At 37.3% G+C, this 27,499-nt stretch overlaps 1 protein-coding gene and 1 long non-coding RNA gene across 4 annotated transcripts in view; one reads left to right on the plus strand and one right to left on the minus strand.

Annotated features, from left to right (window-relative positions):
• Positions 1 to 26,675, minus strand: LOC308497275. 2 transcript variants are annotated; one of them, XR_013993302.1, is made up of 4 exons: positions 26,536 to 26,675; positions 6,130 to 6,654; positions 5,913 to 5,966; positions 1 to 297 (listed from the first exon to the last, which is right to left on the minus strand). It is a non-coding gene; the product is annotated as an uncharacterized lncRNA (long non-coding RNA). The 2 variants fall into 2 exon arrangements; XR_013993303.1 differs by having other exon boundaries at positions 5,913 to 6,654.
• Positions 26,401 to 27,499, plus strand: part of NOVA1 (NOVA alternative splicing regulator 1) — a 144,065-nt gene continuing 142,966 nt past the window's right edge. For both annotated transcript variants that reach the window (XM_081047764.1, XM_081047765.1), the window contains exon 1: positions 26,401 to 27,315. In XM_081047764.1, the coding sequence (XP_080903890.1) occupies positions 27,180 to 27,315 (136 nt within the window). In that variant the 5' untranslated portion in view covers positions 26,401 to 27,179. The remainder of the gene's footprint in view (positions 27,316 to 27,499) is intronic.

Below are 27,499 nucleotides of genomic sequence, written 5' to 3' on the forward strand. Positions count from 1 at the left end.
AAGCCTATGTACTCCCCGCTGGTGCTTTTGCTCTTTTTCCACTTTCTGAACATCAAGGAGGAGTCCACGTTGAAGGCTGCTGGGTTCGTTGAGGAGGGAGATGAAGCTCAGGAGGATAGTCCCCACTTCCTGGGTGGGGTTCCACCTCTCTGAGTGCAGCTTCCAGCTCTGGAGTCGTGGACTGGGAATGGAGAAAGGAGATGCACGCGTCACGCCTCTCAGATATTGGGAGCCACATTTTGGTCAGGAACAGAAAGGCAGTCGATGGCTGTAATGCAGGGACTCAGCTCCCAGTCCCTGCACAAGAACACAGGACATGGTGAGGCCAAAAGGAACACCAGTGGAGCCATAGATAGGGGAGTCATACGACTAAAACCTCACTGGCTGCTGGGTTGGAGTCACAGGAAGCAGGAGCCACACTATCCGCAACCTGCCATCCACTTCTCTGCCAAACAACTAACCCCACTTACTAGCTGCAATCTGCGCCTGCTAGCCCAGCCACGGCAGTTATATTAGTGGCTAATGGCTAACTGGTAACAGCTGATGGTCAATTAGTCACAGCTGATGGCCATCTACTACCTGAGCCAGCACCTTTCCATGTGAGGTCGAGAGCCTGGAAACTGACTCTGTGGGATTCTGTCCCCACAATGGGGAACTCGAAGTGTGACTTGAAGTAGCCGCCCTCGTGGTAGGTGTTGGTGACCTGAAGATGGCCACCTCTCCGTTGTACAGGTCGCTTCTGTCCAACCAAAGTCACCTAGAAACTTGACTGGTTTCTCCTGCAGACCCTTGATCTCAACTAGCAGTTGTAGCAGAAATCTGTTTATCTTCGCAATGCAGAACAGCAGGAGAGTAGATCAATATTTCTAGATGTAGTCTTTAAGAATACAATTTATTTGAAATATTGTTTATTAATTGAGTTACAGGATAAATAATTTGACAAGAAGGTTTTGAATTAACTGTGAAAAGTATTTATCAGAAGGTAGAACTTAAATATGATGGAGTAACCTAATGGTTTAAAAAGCAGAAGATGAAAGAAACTTCCTTGATGACCAACTGGAAAATAATTTGAGTTCCTACATACTGAGTTATTTCCCTCCTATAAAATACTATTTTGTTTGTTTTTTGCTTATCTGGATGACAATTCGTGGCCGAGGTATAATAGCATGTTATAAATATCGCTTCACAGTCCTCTGACTTTCATTCCTTAAAAGTCAGAGGAGCTATGGAAAGTTACTTTAATAATTAAACTATGTAAATATTATATATATCTAGCTTGTATTATAGATGCATTTAGAGTACAAGTAAAAAATTTTAATTATCAAAACTGGAAAATAAAAGTGACTTCTACACCAGAGAAGTTTAAACATTGTTAGTTTGAAAACCCAAATCGGCATGTGTTTCTTTCTTTAGATATTTAGATTTCTTATGACCTATTTCTAAATTTATTGAAGCTTTGCTTCAACAGCAAATATTTTAAATTGTTGATCTTTCTTTCTGAAGCATTCCTCTGTTCCCACATAATCTCTAACATTGCTCTATCGTGTATATGAATCTCTACGCAATGTTTAATAACTGCCATCATCTGTGTAAACAGATGTCAATTAACAGAAAAAATGGTGTAAGTAGAATTTACTATCCCTACCAATCATATTTTCTACAAGATATTGATGACCTATGCATCAAGTCTATTCACATTGTATAAGAGGGTCAATTTATTAGGCAAGCATGCTGAAAACTGGTTGGTTCCTCTGCCAATTTTATTTTTGTCATTGTTTGGAGAGTGACATCTACTTAGGATAGCACTGTTTTAACATTTAGAACTCTTTCTAACCTGGAAGGAAAACGTATGAAAAAAACAAAACAAGCTCCTAGACTTAATTGAGCCTTTCCTGTTATAAATAAATTACTACAATGACTATATTATTTCAATGACTCAAAACTAAATAAAGATGTGTAACATAAAATATTTAAATAAATATCAACACCTGAACACCACAGATACCTGTAAGCTAAACTAGGGCTTAGCTCAACCATGAATACAGTGATGAGGACACTCCTGTGTTAGGAAATTTCTTCTGGAACTTAATCATTCCATACTTTGGATTTATAAAGTAAAAACCTTTCACTAACTACAAGCCCTTATCAGAAAACAAGCTTTTATTGCTTTTTCCTCAATTCTTCTAAGAAGCCCTATAATAACTCCACTGAATGCCAGTTTTCCAAGGACTAAATAGAAAGTGGTAACATGTAGAATATGTATTTTTCTAGTGCCTGTTTTTCCCCCGACTCCAGGCATTATCTGAAAACATGATTCTACATACTTTTAATTCCGTCCTTTAAGCTCTTTCAATTTCCAATTAGTTGATGGATAATTTACATTGAGAAGGTCTTTTTTTCTAAAATCTGCAGCTGTACAATCAGATTCTCTTAAAGATCCCTAACTGAATTGCCTATGGGTCTCAAGTTTATTTTTTCAAGATGTTCGAATTACTCAAATTAGAAAGGCCAGTTAGTAACATGACACACAAATAAATACTCTAGTAATTTGGGATCTCATTAGCTAAGCAATTCTGCTCAGGAAAGGGACCTAATTTTTAGCAACTCTGTGATGCTGTGCAAGTTACTTAACATCTCTTGTTTTCATTTCACGTCTTCATACAAAAGTTGAGCAAGATAGTTCTTTGGGTTATCTTAAGCTGTAATATTTTATTCTATTCCAAGAGTATAATTCTTGAACTCATGAAGGTATTCATTTCCTAACCTTGCATTGATTGTCAACCTATTATGTGTCAGACTCTATGACAGACAATTTTTTCAAGAGTTTTTTGGAACAGCTTTAGATTTACAGAAAAAATTTAAATGATAGTACAGAGTGTATTTATACCCTGCACTAAAGCTTCCCCACCTGACATTAGTATAGCATATTCGTTACAGGTGATGAAGCAATAACCTATTATAATTAGTCCATATTTTATTCAAGTTTCCTTAGTTATTGCCTTATGCAGGTCAGGTCCATTTACACATGGAATTTTTAATAAATACATAGTTCTGTAAATGTCTTTTCCTTATTATTTTCTTAACATTTTCTTTTTTCTAGCTTAGTTTATTGTAAGAATACAGTATATAATACATACAGTATATAACACATACAAAATATGTGTTAATCAACTTTATGTTATCAGTAAGGCTTCTGGTCAAGAGTAAGTTATTAGTAGTTAAGTTTTGGGGAGTCAAAAGTTATAGATGGATTTTTGACTGCATGTGAGTTGGTGCCCCAAACCCCCAAATTGGTCAAGAGTCAACTATATTCTTTTTCTGTTCCAACACCCCACCCAGGATACTATATGATATTTAGGTGTCAGATCTCCTTAGGGTCTTCTTGTGCTAATTTTTCAGATTTTCCCTGTTTTTGATGACCTTGACCATTTTGAGGAACACATGTCAAGTATTTTGTTCAATGCTTCTCAGTTGGAATTTGTTTGTTTTTCCTCATAACCATGTTGGGGTTATGGCTATTAGGGAAGAAAACAATAAAGGTAAAACCATTTAATTACATCATATCAAGGACAGGATGTTGACCTTGATCACCTGGCTGAGAAAGTGTTTGTCAGGTTTTCTCATTGTTCATTTTCCCCATTCCATATTTTCTTCTTAGGAAGACTGTCACTATACACACCCACACTTAAGGAGTAGGAGATTTATGCACCCCTTCCATGAAGGCAGCATATCTAGAAATTATTTGTAATTCTTCTACAAGGGAAATATGTCTCTTCTCCCATATTTATTTATTTATGTATTCAATCATTTCTTGATATCGGTATGGACTCATCTGCATTGTTTTTATACTTTGGATTATAATCCAATTTCTGTTTTGTTTTGCTGCTCAAATGTTTCCAGCTTTGGCCATTTGCAAGTCTTTCAGTTGGCTCTATTAACACTTCAACATACCCCATTAGTGTATATTTTTGTTTTATTTGTTTTGCTTTGAGCTCTTCCCGTCTTGGATATTCCAGACTGCTATAATAAAGTACCATAGACTTGGTGGATTATAAACAACAAAAATTTATTTCTCACAGTTCTCAAGCCTGTAAATCCAAGATCAGGGTATTAGCATAGTGAAGTTCTGGTGAGAACCCTCTTCTGGATTGCAGATTGTCAACTTATCATTTTATCTTCAAATGACAGAAAGACAGAAAGCTACCTGTCTTGCCTCTTCTTTTAAGTGCAGTAATCCCATTCTTTCGGGGACCACTCTCAGGACTTAATTATCTACAGAAAGCCCTAACTCCAACTGCTATCATGTTGAAGATTAGATTTCAATATATAAATTTGGGTGGGGGGGAGGCACAAACATTTCGTCCATAACACTTTCCTACTTTCTACACTACACTACACAATGAGGTGTCCAGATCTTTTGTCCTTTTAACATGTCTTTGATCTGACATTCAGGGTATGAGAGTCTAAATGGTACAGTTCACAGGGACAAGATTCACAAGGCAAAGAAACTTAGAGGATGGATCTGAGTAGGGCATAGGGCTGGCAAACAGAGTTCCAAAAGAGAGAACAAACTACCATAATAGAGATGGTTTATATGTCAGTACATATGATCCCTTTCTTTTATTTTAAACTGTAAAATAATGAAGTTTACAGAATAAAAAGGTTAACATTTACTTTTGAAAAACTTCCTAAACACTAATTCTACTATTTTATTATTTTTTCCCAAATTCAAACTTATTTAGGGGCTGTCATATAGGCACCAAAATTTATGTGGCATATGTAAATTTAGAAGCTGACATAATGTAAACAGCACCTAAATCTATAAACTTTATTTCAAAATCAATTTACATAATATGTAAACAAACAGGCTTTCAATCAAAGTTTAATCAAGTTATTATTAAATATTAATATAAAACTGACATTCCCTCTAATCTGTGTAATTAATGATCAAGAAAATCTTTAATTTACTTTGTGGTTTCAAATATCATTTGTCTTCTTTGAGTAACAAAAAAATATTCTATAAACAAAAATTATAAAAGTCAATTTATGGAATATAGTTTTACTATTAAGCTTATTTCACCTTGAGAAAGTGCATTTTCAACCAATTAGGTGTAAAGTTATGTAGAGTCTTTTAAAAATTTAAGTTAACCATGTTTTCAAATACACTTAAAGATTCTTTAACCCTATTGTGTAGCAAAGAAAATACTAGCCTTGAAAATATTTAAACATTTTTTATAATTTTTCTAATATAAGTATGCACAGTTTTGTCTTAGATGTAACTACCATTTGGGATAAGAAAAGAATACAATTTATCATCCAAATAAGTATAGTTTTGAGAGTAGAAGAGGGCAATAATGATAATAGTAATAATGAGACAATGGACATAAACCGAGACAAAGGGTTAAACCTAACCTTAATTTTAAAAATCTGAGTCAAATATTACCAAAAATACTCAAAAGTTTACAAAACACCTAGCATTAACTGGAACAAATATGATAATCTATTATTTATAGTAGACAATTAATAAACAACTTATTTACCAAACTTTGACTTTCAACTATTAGAAGAGCAATTTAGTCTTATTAATAAAGGGTGAGAAACTAAATATAAGACAGCAATTTTTTAAGTTTTATTTTATGGACTGATTTAAAAATATATTGAAAATCTTTAAAAGTTTTTCCTCCTGCAAATTCACCACCTAGCAAGTTCCCTAAAAAGGTACCAACAACATCAGTTGCTTTTTTTTAAGGCCACACTTTTCCAAGTCTGTTCCAAGCATATCAGATTGTCAAACACTTGTTAATTCAGAACCTTAGGGAAATGTCCTACTTGGGGGCTAAGACCTACTGATATAGACATTTAACATTTTTTTTTTCCTTTTGTGGAAAGCAAATGAGATTAATACACCTTACCTCTTGCCTGTTGTTTTAAGCCAAAGTACCTCTTTCCAGGGATAAGATATGTATCTGCAAGAAGGAAGGAGAGAGCAATGTCTGAAAGATTTCCACTTATCCCTCCTGTATTTAGAAATCATGTCTGCTTGATTTTTATAAAATTTGGGAGATATTTTCTCTTTTTATAGCAAATCAGACAAAGGAATGCTGAATTTCTCCATAGATGCATAATAACCTGGGGCTGGCAAGACGAGGAAGATATCACTAGTTAACAGTCTCCAGAAGTAGCTTCAGAGATTTGCCAGACAGATGTGGCCCTCAATAGGGGGGGCACAAGTTTTACATAGCTAGGAGAGAGCTGGGAAATGTTTTGGTTAACTATTGCTGTATAACACACCATCCCAAAACTTAGTGGTTTTACTATTTACTATTTACTCTTTTACTATTGTTAATATTTCCTTGGGTTGACTGATTTCAGGCCGGTGGTTCTTCTGATTCACATGATGTCAGCAAGGGCTATAGCTATCTGAATGTTCCAAGATGGCTCATTCACACAGTTTCTAGTTGGTACTGTCTATTGACAAGAGACGCAGCTGGATTCATCAACCAGAGTGTTCTTCTAGTAGCCTCTCCATATAGGTCTGGCTTTTCACAGCATGGCTACTGGATTCTAAGGGGTATGTTGTAGGTTGGATTCTCCTGAAGAAGACTCTGAGAAGCAGTTTTGGGTACAAGTTATTTATTAGGGAGGCATCAACACCTAAAAGGGGAAGAAAGTAGAAGAAGCGGGATTAGGCAAAAGCAGAAGTCAAACTGCAATGTAGTTAGCTAACTTGCAGACTTGTCACACATCAGGACAAACTGTACAGACCTTTATCCCCTCACTCTGTTTAGTCCTCAGGAAGGGCATGACCTCAAGTGACCTAGGCCTCTACAGCTAGGCCAGATGCTAAAGGAGCCAACACCTGAAGTCTGCCTGCTGTCTTCTTTTGTCACTGCTGAACAGCAAGTTCTTCCCTAAAATGGTACCTGAGCAGCTCATTTTGTATCTACCACCCTACCAATCCTCTTAAAGCCTGGGCTTGTAGGTCCAAAAACAGCAATTTTACCAATTCTACAACCATTTGATTGATCAAAGTCCAGTTACAGCAGCAACCCGTATTCAAGGAAAGGGAAAATAAACTCCACAACTTGATATTAGAGGTAGAATGTATACACAGAGCGGGGAGGAATTTGGAAAGGTGCTCCAGATTCTGCCCTCTGGCTGTAAAAATTCACATATAAAGCACACTCACTACCTCCCAAGACCCCCACAAATTTCCATCCCATTATGGCATCAGCTTATATCCAAGACTCTTGTCATCTATATCAGAGCTAGGTGTACGAGTAGCTGGGGTGGACTCCTCAAGTTCCTCAGGCGTACCCGTGAACTAAAAAATAAAACATCACCAACATCTGCCCTGTGCACACCCAAAATACAATAATGATAAAAGGACATGGCAGCCACAATAGAAACTTCCATTCTAAAAGGGTAAAACAGGAGACACATAGCAATGACTGGTCCGTAGCAATTCTGAAATCTAGCAGGACATGCCATCATTTTCTCTGTCTCCAGGGACAGAGAATGTTTCTGAATAGGGACAATTTATGATCTCTGAGAATGGTTCCCCATGGCTCTGCCTCCTGTGTCATCCTTACTTTTCCATAAGAAGTGAAATGTGTTTTCAGCTAAGTAGTTTTCTCAGCTTGTGTCCTGCTCATAGGATATTAATAACACAGAGTTCTTTTCTCATTTGGAACTATGTCTCTTTTCGCCCAAGCTGTTAAGATTTCTGTTAAAAAATTTTAGATTTCCCATGTGTCTATACCATACTTTTAAAACAGACTTTTTAAGACCCACTTCTCCCTCCGTAGGTCTTAGAATCAGAGTGCAGTTGGGACATTACCTTTAAGGTTCTTGAAATCCCTGTTTTCTAGCCAAAAGGGCCTAAAACGTGCTTCCTTAAGATTCTTAGAAACTCTACTGTCTAACTGAGAAGGTCAATAAGGCAAGCCCTTAAGATTCCTAGAAGCTCTATTGTTTGGCTGAGAGGTTCTATGGGACAAATGCTCATCTTTCCAAGTGTGGAACAAAGAGTCTTTCAACTGTCCCTTTCAATGGATCTCCATGCTGCAGCTGTTTTTCTGGCAGCACTCTGGATTTGATCTTTGCCCCTAGGTTTTAATTTACTCTGAAAACTTTTTGTGGGCTGAAAGAGTTGAATATGAGAATAATTTATGTTCCAACCTAGCAAATCTTTACTTAAAAATGTTTTTGTCTAGATCAGAGGTGGGTCAACTATGGCCCACAGGTCAAATCCAGATTGTCACCTGCTTTTGTCAATCAAAAATATTTTTTTCAGTTGGAACAAAGCCACGCCCATTCACTTACATATTGTCTGTCTGCTTTTGTGCTGTGACTACAGAGTTGAGTAGCTTCTACTGACACCATACAGCCTGTAATGCCTAAAATATTTACTATATGGCTCATTACAGAAACTGTTTGCTGATTGGTATTCTAGATACTGCTTCAAAATTGAGTGGTCCCTTCTTTAGTTCATTTCACCCTCCTAATGATCGTGTACACTGAAAGAAACCAGTTAATATAACATTCTTTCTAGAAACCTCTTTAGCGAAATACACAAGTTCACTAAATTACATTATCTATCTTTTATATTGCCACAAGTTACTGCATTGTCAAACATTTTATCTCTACATAATAGGACAAAAACTCACCTTTGCTCCAGGCTCAAATACCAATTTCTTCACTTACCAGCCTCCTTTGCTTGTCTCTTTGAGGCTCTTGTGACCTACACCCACTGCCCGGTCTCAAAGCCAGTGCTACGCGTTTATGGTTTTGATTATAGCAGAACCTGACTTTTAGGTACCAATTTCTGTTTTGGTTATCTATTGCTGCAAAACAAACCATTGCGAAACGTAATGGTTTAAAATAACAATCATTTTATTATCTTTAACTATTTTACGTGTTAAATTGATTCAGATGGCCTCTTTTGCTTCTTATGTCAGCCGGAGGTATAATTATCTGGGGGCTCAATTGAATTTAAATGTCTAAGATGGATTCATTAGTTATTTATTGCTATGTACTATATTACTCCAAAACTCAGTAGCTTATATCACAGTTTTTGTGGGTCAGGAATCTGGGAGCAGCTTAGCTGAATGGTTCTGGCTCAGGGTGTCTCCTGAAACTGCAGTCAAGCTCTTGGCTAAATTGAAGCCATCTGAAGTCTAAGAGATCTACTTCACGTGTTTTTAAGCAGGCCTCAATCCCTCACCACATAGGCTGCCTGAGTGTCTTTGTGAAATAGCAGTTGGCTTCCCTTAATAAATGACCTGAGAGAGGGCCACCAACATGACAACCACAGTACAGTGTATAACATCGGAAGTGCCCTATCATCACTTCTGTGGTATTCAGTTGGTTATACAAACCAACCCTGGCACAATGTGGGTGGGGACTACACAAAGATATGAATAACAGGAAATGACCTTCATTGGGTGAAGGTCAGACTAAAAGACTGGCTACCATAATGACTCACTTCTATGCCTGTTGATTAATGCTTGATGTAGTTAGAGTGCCTGGGGTCTCATTCTGTGATTCTTCCATCTACCCTGGGCTTCTCACAGCATAGAGGCTGAGTTAGAGGAGGCAACAAGTAGAAGCTTCCAGCTCTCTTTGGTTTGGGCTTAGAAGTCCCACAATTTCCTTCTGCTACATTTTATTTGTAGAAGCTTGTCATAGGCCAGCCAAGAGTCAAGGAAAGCAGAAATAAGCTCCATCTCTTATGTGAAAACTGACATGTATGTACAAGGAAGGGAGGAATTGTTGGGGGATAATTTTGAAGACCAGCTAACACAGGAAATGAATACCCAATCTTATTTTCCTCCTGCCCTCTAACCTGTTTCAGGAGCTTCCCATGGGACAATCCCTTCCAGAAGTCAGAGGTCAAGATTATCCATTGAACCAATACCTAAATGTCAGCCTTTTTGGGGCACAGAGAGGATTTTGAAGGGGTAAAAATAAAACCAGAAGGGCAAATAAAAAAATACCCATCACAGTTCTGAAATACAGGTTATAAGTGACCTTAGGGAAATTACACTTTTCAACAATTGAATAAAAACTTTTCATCTATTAAAGTAGCTTAGTAAACAGGATGGTGTTTGTACCCAGTCCCTTCCCTTTTGGCCTGGCTAATTGCAGGTACAGAATTCTCTGACCCTGAAAATTTAATTCCAGTAGTATAGAAGTCGGGACTCAAATAAGTCTGGAAATCAGACTATGCAGATTACCATTCCTAGCTGAGAAGGGTTTAGAACAGGGGTGTTAAAACTTTTTTCAACGTCTTTTACCAAGGGCCATATGCTGTAAAATACATACACAAACAGCCGGGCCACTCACTCGAGGTGAAATACGTATTGCCTCACCTGGTTTATTTAAGTAAACTAAATATATTTTTGGAATTTGCTGCAGGCCAATTAACAATGGATTGCGGACCGCAATTGGCCTGCAGGCCACAGTTTTGACAGCCCTGATTTAGAACAAAACTATGATGCTGTTTGGGTGAACTCCCTAAACATTTATGTGAACAAAACTCGAGCAAACAGCCACATTTTATATCTTTCTCTTTATGATCAGTAGCCTCCTACTGGTGAGTTACATTCCAGCTCTTTGCAAACAAACCCTAATCAGCCTCCCAGCCTTCCCAGTCCTAATCTGCAATTTCTCTTTGTAGAGACAAGGCCTTATAACTAACTATATGTCTGGCTTTGACTGGGGTCCAATTTGAACAGAGATGGACTTCCCTGACATTGATGTGGCCACTTTCTAGTACTACTATTAGAGTGCTTCTACCCATCAGATCACACCCTGTAGATAATGTTGCAAACTCAGATTTTACCTGATCTTCTCCAGTTTCTTCAGACTTTATATCTGTGGGCATCCACACTGGAGTCAGTCTTCTAACCCCTGTTTCATTCAGGCCTGACTTAATCTCCTCTCTTTAATGACCTGCCTTTGAAGAAAGCACTGTACTAGATCTCATGCACTTAAAAAAAAAAAAAAAAAAAAAAAGGAAAGCTGATATTTAACTGTGCCTTTGGCAGTGATAACATTTTTTCATCACCATTTGAAAAACTAATGTTATATGGATGGTTACCTGTCATCTTCAAAAGTTAACACCAAAGCTAGAAGCAAGGCATTTTGACATTCGGTGCTAACATCCTGAGTAAGAAGTTTGCATTTTTATCCTCTGTTTAAAACATTCTTCCTATGGATTTGTATGCCCCTGACAGGGTTTTCATCATACAAAAAGCACTATTAAAGTGTTTTCATAGTTTGGTATGTGTTTGAACTTGCAGCTTTCAAAAATCTATCTAATTGCTATCTTTTTTATCTCTTCCATTAAGCTAAATGTTTCGTATCATCGCTGATAACCAAGCCCATGATGATCTAGATTGCCAATATTCCCTTCCTCATTCAGGAACCTATATTAGTCAGAAGATAAGGTACATTTTCAATATGTTATTTTCAATGGCAATATCATATTTTAATATAGGATACGCTACTATTTCAGGTGCAAAGTATTTTGTAAAAGTTCATCTTCAAATCAACTGACATCACCACTGCTATTCCATAAACATAAAAATGGAAACCGAGTTAATAAGCAAATCACCCAATATCTTACAAAAATAAAGGCAGAATTAGGATTAATCAATTTCATCTCCGTTTGTGTCATTGAACAATATAGTCAGACTTTTCTTACGGAGAGCTACAGGCTACTTATCAAATATGTTTCAATGTATTTTAGGGCTGTTGTATGTCAGAATTACTATGGATGGTTTAAAAAATAGTTTACCCTGTGAAACAGAATCCATAGAGAAAAGTATATAAAATGTATAAGGACAAGTTACAGTAAAATAATGACATGAACACCCATATGTCCATCACCCAGGTTAAGAAATAGAACATTACCAGTGAAAAACCCTCAATCACTCCTCGTGGAGTACATTTTTCTCCTCCACTGCCCAGAGGAAAACACTATCCTGAATTTGGTGTTAGTCGTTTTGTAGGTTTTCTTTATATTTTTACAAACTATGCATGAATTTTCATACAATATACAACTTCCATGAACAAGAGTTCTATTTAACGTAAATAGAATCTTAAGCATATCTATTCTCACTTATTTCTTACACTGAACAATATACTTTGAGATTTATCTATGTTGATGTATTTGGCTATGTTTCATTAATTTTCTCTGCTCTATAGGCTTCCCCTGTATGATTATATTACAGTTTATTTATTCTTTATAGTTAATATGTATTCCATTTTTTCCATTGTTTTGCTACTACCATGACGTTCTTGTAAAGCATTTTTCCAAGTGGCTTCTTTAGCACAGAGTCAACAGGGCAAATGCCAACTAGTGGAATTGCTGGCTAATAAAGATGGGCATAGTCAACTTTACTCAGTAACACTGTAGCAAACGTAATGGGCTAGAATAACCTCAACAATCTCAGTGGTTAAAATACCTTCAAAGGTTTTTTTGTTGCTGGTGTTATATTTTAATCTTAGATGGGGGTTGGGTAGGGAGAGTCTCTCTCCTTCACTTCCTTTAGGGAAAGTTACCAGTCACCGTGGAATAGGGGGAAAAACTTGGTCAATCATTCACAGCTCTTAAATCCACTTGGAAATGATACAGGTTCCACGACTTTAAGGAGGTGGTACAATTTAGGCATAGAGAAGAAGAAATGTCTGTGAATAGCCTGAATGTCTACTAATGATGACTACAAACTATTTTCAACGTGATTGCTCCAATTTACACACCTACAAGAGAGGATGAGAGTTTGATTGCTTCATATCCTGCCAAATCTGAAATTGTCAGATATTTAGACTTTTTTTAATCTGATGGATATGATCTATCTCACTGTGGTTTTAATTTGCATCTTCCTGATTACTAATGAGATTAAGTATCTTTTTAGCATTACATGAGTATAAGTGCTTTGTACTCATACAAAATTCTTTTGTAAAATTACTCTTGTTATTTTATCCATTTTTCTATTGATTACTTCAAATTTTTAAGATAATGTTTTGGAGGAGCATTTACATATTCTGGATACTAATCCTCTATTAGTTCTATATGTTGTAAACATTTTCCCAAACTCCGGCTTGTTTTTTCACTCGTTTAAGATGTGTCTTGATGAACAGATGTTTTTTAATATAGTCAAATTTATTATTCTTTTATGGTTTATGTCTTTTGTATCTTATTAGGAAATCTTTTCCTACCTGAAAATATGAAGCTATTCCCCATGTATTATCGTCTAAATGTTTTATAGTTTTTTCTCTCATCTATATCTCACCTTTAATCTACCTAGAATTGATTTTTGTATATAATGTGATGTAGAGTTCCATTTTTACTTTGTTATTTCCATATGGATAGCTGTGAATGACTCAGGGTAGATCATCAGTGGCTCTCAGTCAGAGGGGGATTTTACTGCGTAGAGGACACTTGACAATGTCTGAAGACAATTAATGTTTGTCACAATGGGAAAGAGGGTGCTTCTGGCATCAAGTAGGTAGACGCCAGGGAGGCTGAAAAAAACAAAACAAAACAAAACAGAAAAAACCCTGCCATTCACAGGACAGCCCCCAGCGCGCGCACACACACACACACACACACACACACACCCCAAAGAATTATCCTTCCCATTATCAACAGTGCTGAGGTTGAGAAAGTCTGGATTCAATTGTCCAGTGGTAACAAACAATCCCCAAATATTTTGAAAATAATGGTTATTTCTCCTTCACATTTATGTGAATTGAGGGTTAACGGATGCTCCGTTCCCCTGTATAGATCATAGCCAATCTCATAGCAGAGGGGACAAGGGAATGCAATCTTGGCATGTATGCAATGGCTCTACCAGAGATATCACACATCTCTTGCTCTGAATTTTTTTTGGCCAAAATCGATGGTCTAAGTTTCCACTCTGAGGAGATAGGAAGTAAAGCAGATTAAATCCAAACTACATATAAGAAAGGAGATAATAAAGATAAGAATGAAACTCAATGGAATAGAAAAATGTCAAGTGTTCAAAAAGTTCCATGTGGCTAGTGATTACTATGACGGACAGCACATCATAGAGGTAGAACATCTCTATCATCACAGATAATTTTCTTAGAGAGTACTCAAGTACAATCTGTAAGTGTCTAGAAAATCTAAGGAATGATATCAATCTTCTTCACTGACACTAGAAAAAAAAACTGCATCTCAGAACTGCAGAAAATATGTATTTTTTACATGTACATAGAATGTTCACTAAGACTATATATGCTGGTCCACTAAACAAGTATCAGTAGATTGCAAAATGATTGAAATCTTACAAATGTCTCTATTCATAATGTTAGTAAATTAGGAGTTGATTTTAAAAACCTAAAAGTTAAAGAACACAAGTCTAAAGAAATACATATCTAAAGAAAATTAAAAAAACATGTATCTAAAGAACCCAAAGGTCAAAGAAAAAATCACACAGGAAATTATTTTCAAGTAAGTAATAATTAAAATATATCAGAATCTGTAAGTAATGAAGTGCAGCTAATGAAGTACTCACAGTGAAATTAATAATTTTAAGTATTTATTTTAGCAAAATGAAAGGTCTAAAAATCAATGGTTTAAGTTTCTTCTGTAGGAACAAATTAAACCCAAACTAAATTTAAGAAAGAAAAGAATAAAGATAATGAAATTCAATGAAACAGAAAATAGTCAAATAGAAAAAAACAGATGAACTCAAAAGCTATGATTTAAAAAGATCAACAAAGGTGATAAATCTGCAAGTAGACATGCAAGAAAAAAATAAGGAGGGCACAAATTATCAATATCAACAATGAAAGAGGGAACTTCACCATAGATCCTAAAGACATTAACAAAACAGTAAGCAATATTATAAACAATTTCATGTCAATAAATTCAACAACATGAACAAAATGGGCAAACTCCTTGAAAGATATAATTCCAAATGTTACATAACAATAAATTTTTAAAGTGAAAAGCTCTAAATATCCCAAAAAGTAATTAACAACCTTTCTAAAAAGAAACCTCCAGGCTTACTTCGATGGCTTTACAGATGAATTCTGTTGAGCATTTAAGAAAGAAAGGATACCAATTACACACAAACTCATTCAGAATATAGAAAGTCGGCAATACTTGCTAGCATATTTTATGAGGTCAGTTTTACCCTGATACTAAAACCCAAAGACATGACAAGAACTGAAAATTAGAGACAAATACTATTTATGAATATCAACACAAACATCCTTAATATTAGAAAGTCATATCCATATAAATTATATAGATACACACATTCGTATACATATACATTCATGTATATTTATATTTCATCTAGCAATACCTTCCTTCCTTTCCAGTCAATACTTAGCTTACCTGTAATTGTGACTAAGATGAAGGTAGTAGAGATTTTGAGGAAGGAGGTAAAATGGGACAATGAGTGGAGGATAATAAATCTGGATGAGAAAGACCCAAGCAGCATTAAGAGGGAAAACCAATGGACAGTTTGTCTCTAAATATGCAACATGAAAGAATCAATTCACCTTTCCTTCATAGGTGAAGTGGAAGCTTTAGGAATATTTTTTAGAGACAAGGCTTGATTCTGAAGTCCTGAGACTTGTGTACTTGTGTTTAGGCAATTTATTCCTTTGGGAATACTAATGTGTGGGACCTTCCAGTGGTGGTCTTGTCTGTTTTTAAGGGCCTTGCTGTGATACACTTAACTAATACTGGTATACAACTCCTAATACATGGTTACTGATTAGAAAATTTGACTCCTTCTGAGTATTTTGCATGTTTTCATTACAGGAATGTATAAAGTATATTAGAAATTTACATGATAATCTCTTCATATTTCTGAGATTTCACATGAATGTGATAATTTATTGGTCCTTACCATGTATTATGGGCAGTGACTGCTATTTTTGAAATTTAAATTGTGTACTTAGATATTTTAAAAAAGTACTTTAAAACTTCATCCTGTTTTGACTACGGGATTAGTAGCGTCTGTGTGAATAGTTTCTCATTCTGTATGTACTATAGAACAACATAGTAAATGGTACTAAATCTATCAGTTCAGCTAATGTGGAGACTTGTGTAGATTTTGCTTTCAGACTGACCTAGGTCAGAAGCACTGACCTAAAAACAGTTAAAGAAGATGACATCATAATATAGGTGTCTTAAATGCAGCATGAACCTCTCAAATTCGACTCCTAAGTAGTTTGCATTTGTCTTCATCATGGTGAATGTATGCACCCAAACCTCTGACTTCTCACGTACAATGGGTGAAATCGATAGGTAATTAAATAGTAGCAATGATTCATTTAAATTTTTTTTTTTTTATCAGACACGTATCCTGGTCATGTATTTTGCTGATAAATGAAAATTCATTGATGACCTAGCCAGGCATGAACTCTGGCACCTTGGATTTCATAATTTCGTAGTGCAAGTGAATTTAAATATCTAACATATTTTCTTACACACACTCTAAAACTACCTGTACTGCCTCTACTGGCCAGGCCAATGTCACTTTTTGATGTCATTTTAATCAAAACTAAGCTGCAAGAAGGAAGGAGCAACCATATAATATACCACAGTGAAGTGATTTTCATATTGGCTCCTCTGGTGGGGAACATCACGAGATGTCTCACTATCTCTAGCATCACCACCAAATTCTCAAAACAGAATAAAACAAAACAAACAATGAAACCAGAAAAAGTAATTATCTGTGCCAAATGACCTATTCCAGAGCTGGGGAAATATGTGTTGTAACATCAAACAAAAGATATTTTGCAACTTTTGGGTAATGCAGCTTCAAAATCCTTAAGAGCTCTATCATTATTTTCTTCTTTGACCTAAACATCCATGGATACAACACATTACTTCCTATTCTGCCGTTCATCTGAGACTTCCTAGTGGAAAGAGCACAGATATGGTTGAGGCATCAAGATAATTTCCTGCTTCAATTGGTGCCAGATTTCTCTTTCAGAATTAAATACAGTTTAAAAAGGCAGGAAATAAAAAGAAAACAAAACTAATCGCTAGTTTTTAAGTAAAATATTTACTCATCTTCTAAGTATTTTTATCTTGTGCTAATTGGTTATTGAACAATATTTTGCAAACTGTGTGCCTCCTAGTATTTTGCATAAAAGCTGGAATTCTGCATACATTTGATTTGAATTTCTGAGCTTTTAAATATTCTTATAATTTCAAAGCCATGTTAAGAAAATGTGTCATTCACCAAATTTTAATACATCGATGACCAGCAAAGCTTTGTATTGTCGCATTAACCTTTCTTGGTTCTGCTTTAGTACAGAGTTTTTTCTGGGATTTCTGAATTATACACTTATAAACCATAAATTTATAAAATTGTAAATTTTAAATTATAAAAAGAATTATAAAACTGACAGAAAAGATGTATTTTAAAAAGTTCTATTGTTACCAGTTGCATTTTATCTTTGTAAATCAGAATTTCCTTGATACTATGCTATGCCACCAAAATAAATAAATCCAATGCTAAAGCTAATATTTACAACTTCTAATTTCAAGTCTTTATATCGTCAAAAGATTTTTTCTCCATAATTGATTTTAAAGTAAATGTTGTAAATTTAATTCATATGGTAAATTTATATTAATGTCTCTTTCCTTTCATTTTATAAAAATATTTTTATTTTTAACGGAAAAACCACAACCTATATTACATAGGTGTATCTAGCTTAGCTTTTATTTTTAGTGTTCGGATGTCTAAAAAGCTTTGCTTATGTCAGGATGGAATATCTGAAGAACTATATAACTTTTATTTAACAGTGCTTACCAGGTTAGAATGAAGATGATGTCCACTTAATTAACATTCAAACTCAAATGGAAAAATTGTAAAACTAATTTTTTTCTGTATTTTTTGTGAAGAATACATAACTCAATGCTTGTCTTTATTTGGACAATATGCTAGTCAAACGTTGACATGACTCACTTCAGAGGCTAAATTTGAATTACAAGAAATCCAAATCTTTGTTAGAAATCCAGAGGAAAAGTTTCTTTTCATTTAATATTAATAGTCTGAACAAATAGGGATAAACATATTAGCTGAAATCCCAAGCAGGTAACATCATGAATGAAGTGGTCCAGTATAAATGTGAGTGATGGTAAACAGGGCAAAGCCCTGAGCGCATGTCCTGCCTAAAGGGACAACTGCTATTTAGCTGTTGTCAATTATTGCTACGTGTAAATGTGAGACCAGAGTTACCAGATTATGTGATGTTTCAAAAAGACATTGGGAAGCACATTTTTTAAAAAGATGAAATCTATTTTTAAATGATGGCCTCCAAAATGGAAACAAAGGAGTGGCAAAATAAAACAAGGTAGTCAGTTTGTAATTTCTCAACTATATAATGCAAGTTCAATTATTTAAAATAATTTCATTTTGTATGAATCACAAGGACGTGTACGTGTATTAGGAAAGAATACGTTCAATATTTAAAACTACATAAAGAATTCAGGCTCACACATAATAGTAAAGTCATATATGCATTTATATATATTTTGAAAATACCTACTACAGTACAGTATATTCTTCCTTTGGCTACTAATAACATTAAAAATCGATAATGGAATATTCTTCATAGATAGGCTTAAACTTAACTGCTTAACTTCTTAGAGATGAATTAAAGAAGGCCTTTCCTTGATTCCTTCACTATACTTTATAGTGTTTTCAAATTACCCTTACAGAAAATCAGAAATATAAGAAATCTTAAAAATACTTAATAACATCCTTTATGTTATGGGTGAATAAGGTCCAGAAAGTAGAAGTGCTTGTCTGATATCACAGAGATAGTTAACAGCAGAGAATAAAGTTAAGAGGTAACATTTAATACTCCAAAAAAGATTATGAAAAGACTGAAGGACAAAGAGAGCCGGTGAGAAAATGTATCATACTTAGGGAGTTAAAAGATAAACTATACAATTGGTATAAATGCAGACATCTGAGTAAATTTTACTAGGAGGTCTAACTAAATAGCCTTACTCTTATTTTTAGTGGACACTTGCTAATATATTTACCATTGGTAAATCAGTTTTCAAGTTGTTAACTCAGAGTGTAAGAATCCTGGATGGGTACCATTTGTGAGTATCTGGGGGGATTTCAAAGAGATTTGCAGCAGTGGATAGAGCTGGTATCCTGAGTCTCATTGGTAATTAAACTCAATGTCTGTCATTTATCTCTACTTTGCAAATAAGCTGAGAATTCAGAGATTTTTCGTTGACAAAAAAATAGGAATTTAGTGGACAGTTCAATAGAAAGAGGGTTTAGAAACTGTAAAAGATGAGAACTCTGCTTCTGATTGTCAGAAGAGCTGACAGGATTCAGACAGGTTCCAGCAGGGAATGATGGCATTTTCTATCAGAACCACAGAGCTGCTTCAAAACCAGGACTGGATATCAATGTAGCCAGTAGGAATTTGCTGCACGTACTAAGCATCATGCTTTATTTGTTCTAAAACAAACCAAAATTGTATTCTAAAGCTCTACTCTATAGACCTGTAAAAAGTTATATTTGTTGTATTTAATACAGAGGGTTATTCTCCTCCCTAGAAATACAAGAATCTGGAGGAAGTGTAGTTGGTACCTGTTGGGGAGGGGGCTGGTCTTTACTTTATGGCAATTATTAACTCCTTATGCTCCATGATGTTGTTATTGTAGCTCATCTCCTGCAATATGCTGGACACTGATCCACTGATAGGCTCAATAAGACTGCCATGGTGATGCCACTTAATAAGTGTAAGCTCAGCTACACAGACCTACATAGCACTGCCCTAAAGGTGATCACGCTAAGTGGTTGGTCTTTAATAGCATCACTCAGCCATTCCCCATTGAAGGAGTTGCATGCAGTGGACTCGCACTGTATAACTCTCCCACTCTCTCGGGCACAATTATTTCCCCACTCTCAACTCTCAGTACCAACATCTCTCTCCTCTTCTGGATGAACCTCTCTAGCTTCAAAAACTCTTGGGTGGAGTTTTTCCTCTAGTTACCTAGTGATTGTATTGGGCACCTGAAACACACAAACCTTTAATGTCCCCGCCTTAAGGCAGAAACTTCAGATACAGAATACTAAGCCTTGGACAACTTCTGAGAGGAAAAAAAACATCTCTCTCATTCTTAGACAATTACATGTACTGAGGTGATGCAAAGCAGATAACAGCTCAATAAACTCCTAACACATGCATTCAGGTAAAGGAATTCAGTTACACTTAATGTAGAACTAACTTCACAGCCAGTCAGTAAAAAATGATTCAAAGGACAAGCCAAATAGGTGAAAGACAAAGACACGTGATCATTGAGTCAGGGGTGGAGTGGAAAGTTGAGCTAAAATAAGTAATTGCAATCTTTGGGATTAGCTAAGGGAATGTAGAACCATGTCTTGGCTCACAGGGTTGTTATAAAGTATGGAATATATAGTTTGAGACTGGGGTTGGGGACAGAGAACTGAAAGTAAACCTGGAAATGAAACTGAGAAACTTGATTGTTGAAAGCAGATGTACTATACTTTTTCTTGAATAATATGTTTAACAGGAATTAAAAGCTAAACAGGACCATAGTGAGAGTGTGTGTGTGGTGTGTATGTGTGTGTGTATAGTACTGTTTCTTCTATCATTGTAGAATAGCCAGATAAATACAATAAACATATTCTCATTGAACATAGGCTGTATACGTTAAGTTCAATGAGAAATTCTGCTTATGCTCGTTACAGTTTTAGTGTAATGTTTTTGAGGTTCATCCATGTTGTAGCACGTATAAGTACTTTATTTCTCTTTATGGCTAAATAATATTCCATTGTATGGCTATAGCACATTTTGCTATCCCTTTATTTAGTTGATAGAGATTTGGGTTGCTTCCACTTTTTGGCTATTGTGAATAACGCTGCTATTAGTAGTCACATAAAAATATTTGCTTGAAATCTGTTTTCAGTTCTTTTGGGTAAGTACCCAGTCCGTAGGAGTGGAATTTCTGGGTCATATGGAATTCTATCTTTAGCTTTTTGAGGAATCACTAAATAGGGTGGCTAAAATCCACAGTGGCAGAGTACTGAGAGAAAAGAGCTCCACAGAAATAGAACTTTGGAAATCTGAAAGTGTCCTCTTGGGTCTTCAGCTGAGTACTAATCAGCACATGCATTGGAGGAAACTACCTAAGAATTAGAGGTAACAGTGCTCACACAAATCTGAGACTAGTTCCTGTTCCCTCTACTCAGAATGAAAAACCTCATAATTCACTCTGCATCAGCCAGACTACTAAGAGGGTCTTGCGTCACTTGTGAGGTAAAATTAGCCCTAAATTAAAGGGTGATCTGGCCCCACCTCATAAAGCCTACAGATAAAAAAGTGAAACTCAGAGCAGGTAAATGACTTACTACTCTAGGTGACAAAAGTTAGTAGGTGGAAGAGCCAGAACCAGGTCATCTGTTCAAGGTTACTTTTTTAACTTTTATTTATTAATTCCTTTTTATTTTGAAATAAGTTTAGACTTAAAGAAGAGTTGCAAAGATAAAAGTTCCCCCATAAGCCTCCCCTAGCTTCCCTTCATGTTAACCTTTTACATACCCATGTACCAATTATCATCATAAGGTTCTTTTTATTGCACTACGGAAAGTGTTAGTTCTGATTTATTGTCTTTAAGGTAAGGGTCAAATAATGCATTTCACAATATTTAGAAAGAATTAATGATCTATTAGAAACCAAGGAAATATACCCAGTGCCAAAGAATTTAGGATTCTTCCTAATATTAACGTATCTCTTTACTTATTAGGATCTGCAACTTGAATATTAAGGTTTGGGGACGTTTTAGAATAATGCTAATAACACATTTATGTCTCTATATAAATTAGTGTGATCTTTCATAGATTGTTTCATAAACATATTCACCAACAGTGAATTTATATTATTTAAATACATAAACATAAAAAGTTCTTTGAATTTTTGAGAAGATAAAATTCAATAAATCAATTTTCTAAGAAGGGCAATCTACATTTATTTATAGAACTTGTTATATAAGACCTGGGATATATTTGGTATATATGTGCTCCTATTGTCTTAGTGCTGCATTGAATGAAAAGAACAATCAGAAATTGTACATTGATGCTTCATGTCTTGTACCTTAAAAAACTAAAAATGTGTTTTTTCAAAAACAAGGAAAAATAGAATTCAAGCTTTCTATATCAATGCTTGTTACAGTATCTGGAATGTGAAAATTATAACACCGTAGAGAGTTTTCGTTGTTAGTACTTTAAGCTTTCAAAATTCTTTCATATTTATTTGATTTTTTTCCAATACCCTGCAGAAACAGATATGCTTCTTATTTCCCATTTTCCTAAATTTATGTTGATTGTGGTAACAAACTGTTAGTGCCGCACCCCTATCTTTTTGTCCTTTCATTTCAGAGCACCCAGGCCTGATTTTCCACAATGGTGGGAGATGTTCTACAGTGGAGTGTTTGTTTTCCCAGTATTTCCAGCCTCTGTAAGAGCAGAACAGCCTCCAGCCTCCAGTCAAAGTCCTCACAAAAACATGCAGCGCTGGCAGTTGGACTAGCTAGCATGTATTGAATTAATGCACCCGAGGAACACAACTCCACCAATGACTGCAGGGAGTTGGGATATATACACCTCAGTTTTTTTCACACTTTTTTCTGAGGCTACCGTTTTAAACTGTTTTCCAGGAATCCCAGGGAGATTGAGCTCTGTTTGCTCACAGTGATAACTTGGTAATTCACCCTTCATTGCCTTCCTTCCATTCCCTGTCTTACTTCACCAAGTCCCTACTGTGTTTCCTGAAACTGCTTCCAAAATAAACTACTTGCAGTGGAATCCTAAACTCAGGATCTGATTCCGGTAGAACACAAACTCAAAGTATCTTCCCAAAGCATAGGCTGAAGAGACACTCAAGTACAGGGAGTATTTATGTTCTTTAGTAAGAGGAGTGATTGTAGGAAAGGCAGGAACATGGACACAAACAAATAGATTTAGGAATATTTGTAGCTATCAACTCTCTGTGCTTTCTCTGGAAAGCCAGTCATTATTACTGAAAATAGATTATCTTATGTCCATGTTACTCAGACCAAAATTTAGGAAGGAAAAGAACCCTTGCTGAACGCCAATAAAGGACTGGGGATTTTGTTCTTCAGATTAATATCATTTTCTATCATTGTTGCCTGTGTTCATAACTTGTCAACTAATTAGCAAGAGAAAGCACACAAGTTCTTTTGTGTCTTAAGGTGTTAGAAAAATATTATTAAATTAGTGGTGCCGATTGCTTGGTTAATTAAAAAATAAAATATTTCTTTTCAGAGAATTAAAAGGTCAAATGCTCCTATTATATTTTTCCAAAAGTTTATTCAGTTTATTTATAGAATAAGTATAGCATACTAAATATTAAACTGGGAGCTGCTTCTTTATTTCTTCAATTTTATTAGCTGGTAAAAAAATGCAGAAGACAACAGATAAAATGTTTATGTCTATTTAACCAGAATGGTAGCGGTATGTGCAGTGTGAAATGGAGAAGTATAATTTTTAAAAAAACAACAAAATATACCAGAGAATGGAGGCTTAATTAGAATGCACTCTCTAATAATCTCTGTTGACCAAATTAGCTCATAGGTGACTGATACTTAGATATCTGACCAGGTATTAGGATAGTTTCTGTAATTCCTGGCATTATCATAGCTAGGTTATTATTGAGCATACTATCTACCTTAAAAATTGTATCTTCTGCTTTTGGACCCCATGGAGTGGTGAATAGTATTTAAATATTGAATCTGAAGAAGAAAATAAGAGAGGGTCAAATAAACACCATAAAAATACACTACCATGACTCTCAGTAAGCTTACGTCTATAAGGCAATTTAAAAGGCTCGCTTTCAATTTCATTTACACGTGGTAATGTCAAATATTTTCTGAACTCTTTTAAAAATATTCGTTTTAGAAATTTGTTAAAAGCAGATTTTCCAAATCTGTCAGTCTTTCTCCAATTAAAAACTACATTCTATTGAATGTTTTGCCTAAGCTTTAATGTAATATAGCTTCGAACTATCTTTGTCTTTGAATTATCTTTCTCCCCCCTTTCACTATTTCAAAAACAATCTAGTCCCAAGTCCAGCCCTGTTCTAATTTTTCATTTAAAAACATCCTTACATATTTTTTGTACACTTCACAGAACACTTTGATTGCACAATGTCTGTCATCAGCCTTTTTCTATCTTGACTTCCACATACTTATTCCAAACCCTGTTTTTTTTTTCCTCATCACAGCTCCCCTTTCTTATCCAGCTCTGTGTATAAATCCTCTTTATTTTGGTCATGAAAGCTATATCGTGGTTTCCTGTTACATCATCTATCAGATCAAAATTCTGGACTCTAGTTCAGACCTTACTAATGTACACTAGTACATTAGTGTACTGCTTTCCCTTTCTTTCAGCTCAGCATATCTTCGTCCCTAACTTGAGGCAAACATGTTTTTCATACACCGGATGAACTTTTATTCTCAAACTAAACGTCATTCTCCCTTCCTCTTCAACAGACTGTCATCTATCTTTCATTACTCAAAAACCACCAGAAATCCCAGTGCCTCCTAAATGCTCCTTCCAATAAAGGATGCTACCAGTAGGGTTAGCATTCTTTTCCATTTCCTTCTTGATCTATCAGAAATTAAATTTTATTCTCTTTGGTTATCGCCTCAAATATGCAGGTATTTTTGTTTAGCATACCGTAGAGTTACAGCCACGTCCTTTCTTACGCTAGCTTAATTCTAAAACCATCTTTCAGGTTGAAGTGGAAAATATAAGAAAGGAGCATCTTTGTTCTAGAAATCTAATGAATATATTTATACCTTTTTACATCTCATAATACATTGGCAAGAACATTATTTCATTTGACGCATAAGAATTGTGGAAGATAGCTGCAGTACCTGTTTTAAGTGGGAGGGAATCTGAAGCTCTAGTGTGCTACAATATGCAAGAGGACAGACTTTGGCATCAGGAAGAACTGAGTTTGAATTATTTCTGCAACGTTTATACCTATGTGACTTTGGGTAAATCAGTAATATCTCTAAACCTAAAATGCCTCATAAAACATGGATGGACAGTAATCACTACATGACATACTGCATGTAAAGAGAAACACATGTAAAGTAGATTGCTTGGCACATGGTAAGTACTTAAATAGCCACATGTTAAGGGGATTTGGGAGACACACTTTTAGAACATGCAGTCAAGGACTTGAAACCAAGATTTCGGACTCCAAAGCTCATGCTTTTCCACTATGCTTGCTTCCTAGCCCAGATTTAATTAAACTACTAACCTGATAGACGATCTTGAGCAAAACACTTCACTGTATCTGTTTACTCACTTGTAAAACTGAGTCTTTTCAGACTTCAGTCTATTCCAGCTACATTAGATGTTTTTTTTTTCCCTGTAGTGTTGTAGGGTTGAGGTTCAAGTTCGTCATGTATCCAAAATCTGGAAAATCGTAAGCTGTGCACATTGAAATGCAGTTTTTCTTATATGCATATTTCGATTAATATTTAATTTTCTGTAAACACTCAGCTGTTGCCTGTCTTTAGTCCGCCCATCAGCGCCTGGTGAAGTGGAGACCGAGACCTACCTAAGCTTTACTTATTTATATCCTGGCTTGTTACCGAAAGGATTTAAGGCGGCGAGCGACCCTGTTAAGTTCCCTAACGATGTTACACCGTGAGAGTGACAAATACTGTTTTGATGAATCACCCCGAAGAAAACCGACGACGAGGGAGATGTTAACTAATATCTTTTACCTAATTCTTAGAAATAAAAACGAATGCACCTAGCTAGAAGTCCTGGAAGCATTCAGCTAAGGTTGTTCCCTCAGCCTTGACACTGTCCCACCCGTTGTCAACGGTCCCTCGAATGCCCTACGCAAACTGGCCAAATTGTCGCCGCTCCGGTCCCGGCTGGACCGAGATCCCACCCCGCCCCTACAGTCCCTCTCAGACCCAAATTTCCTGATTGGGAAGGGACCTGAAGAGCCTTTCTCCTATTTCCCTTTTATTGGCTGGCACGACTGTCAGTATCTCTGCTTCCCGCCTTCCAGCCTAGCGGGTTTCTTGGACCCCTTGGTTTCTGCGACAAGCCGCTTACGTTTGCCTGAGCCGTGTTGCCGGGGACCGGCGACCTTTCACCCCCACCCTTCCCACGGGAGCGTCCCCGCCCCCGCCCCCGCCGCCGGCGCGCGCCCCCGCGCACGCGCTCAGCCCGCGCTCCGCACGCGCACACACACGCCCCCCCCCGCCGCCCCCGGCATGCTGCCCCCCCCACGCCCCCGCAGGCATCGGCTTCAGCGCTGGGAGGCGGCGGCGGCGGCGGCAGCGGCGGCGGCGGCGCTGCTAGAGGCAGGGACCCGAGCGCAAAGTGTGTGGGAGTCTACGAACTCAACCCCTCACTACCCTCCCCTCGCAGCCATCCCCCTCCCTCCCCGCCAGGCCCCCCCACAAGCGGGAGAAATAATGAGCGAGACCGGGCAGCAGCAGCAGCGCCGAGCAGCCCAGGCAACAGCAGAACCGCTCCGGCAGCGGCGGCGGCGGCAGCACCAGCAGCGGGAGCGAGCGCAGCGCTAGCGCGGCGCGGGGACCGCCGCGCTCCTTCCCGGCTCCTGCCCTCCTCCGCAGCTCGCTCCTCGCTCCGCAGCCACCTCCTTCCCCTCCTCCTTCTCATTCACTCTTTCCCTCGCTCTCCCCTCCTCCTCGGCTTCTCCCCGCGCCCCGCCAGCCCTCGCGCTCTCCCACTCCCTCTGCCCGTCCTCCCCGCTCCCCTCCTCCCGCTCATTCACTCGCCCCTCTCCCTTCTCCACTCTCTCCCCCTCTCTCCTTTCTTCTCCTTCTTTCACCCTCCGTCTCTCACACCCCCTCCATTCCCCTGTCTCCTTTCTGACACTGCACTGCAGCTGCTCCTCAGCCCTGCCCCCTCCCCAGTGAGAACAAACCAGCAACACTGCTTTTTTTTTTCTTAAAGAGATTTCTATTGATCCGATTAAAAAAAAAAAATCCTTGAAATCCCAAACGCAAAAAAAAAAAAAAAAAAAAGAAAGAAAGAAAAAGAAAAAAAAAAAGCCAAAACAAAAGGGAGAACCTTCTCCCGGTAACAGCGGCAGGAACTGCAAACATGATGGCGGCAGCTCCCATCCAACAGAACGGGACCCACACTGGGGTTCCCATAGACCTGGACCCGCCGGACTCGCGGAAAAGGCCGCTGGAAGCCCCCCCTGAAGCCGGCAGCACCAAGAGGACCAATACGGGCGGTGGGTATCGCTTCCACCTCCCCGCTGGCCCCATCCCCCGCCGCCCGCCCCTGCCTCCCTCCCTCCCTCCCGCCGCTCTCCCTCCCTCCCGCGGCCCGGACACCTCTAGCCCGAACCCGGCGGCTCCCGCGACCCTGCCCCGCGCCCCCTCCCCTACACCTGCCCCGCACCTCGCCGTCCGGGA

This window comes from Rhinolophus hipposideros, assembly GCF_964194185.1.
Source record: "Rhinolophus hipposideros genome assembly, chromosome: 5".
Classification (NCBI taxonomy): Eukaryota; Metazoa; Chordata; class Mammalia; order Chiroptera; family Rhinolophidae; genus Rhinolophus; species Rhinolophus hipposideros.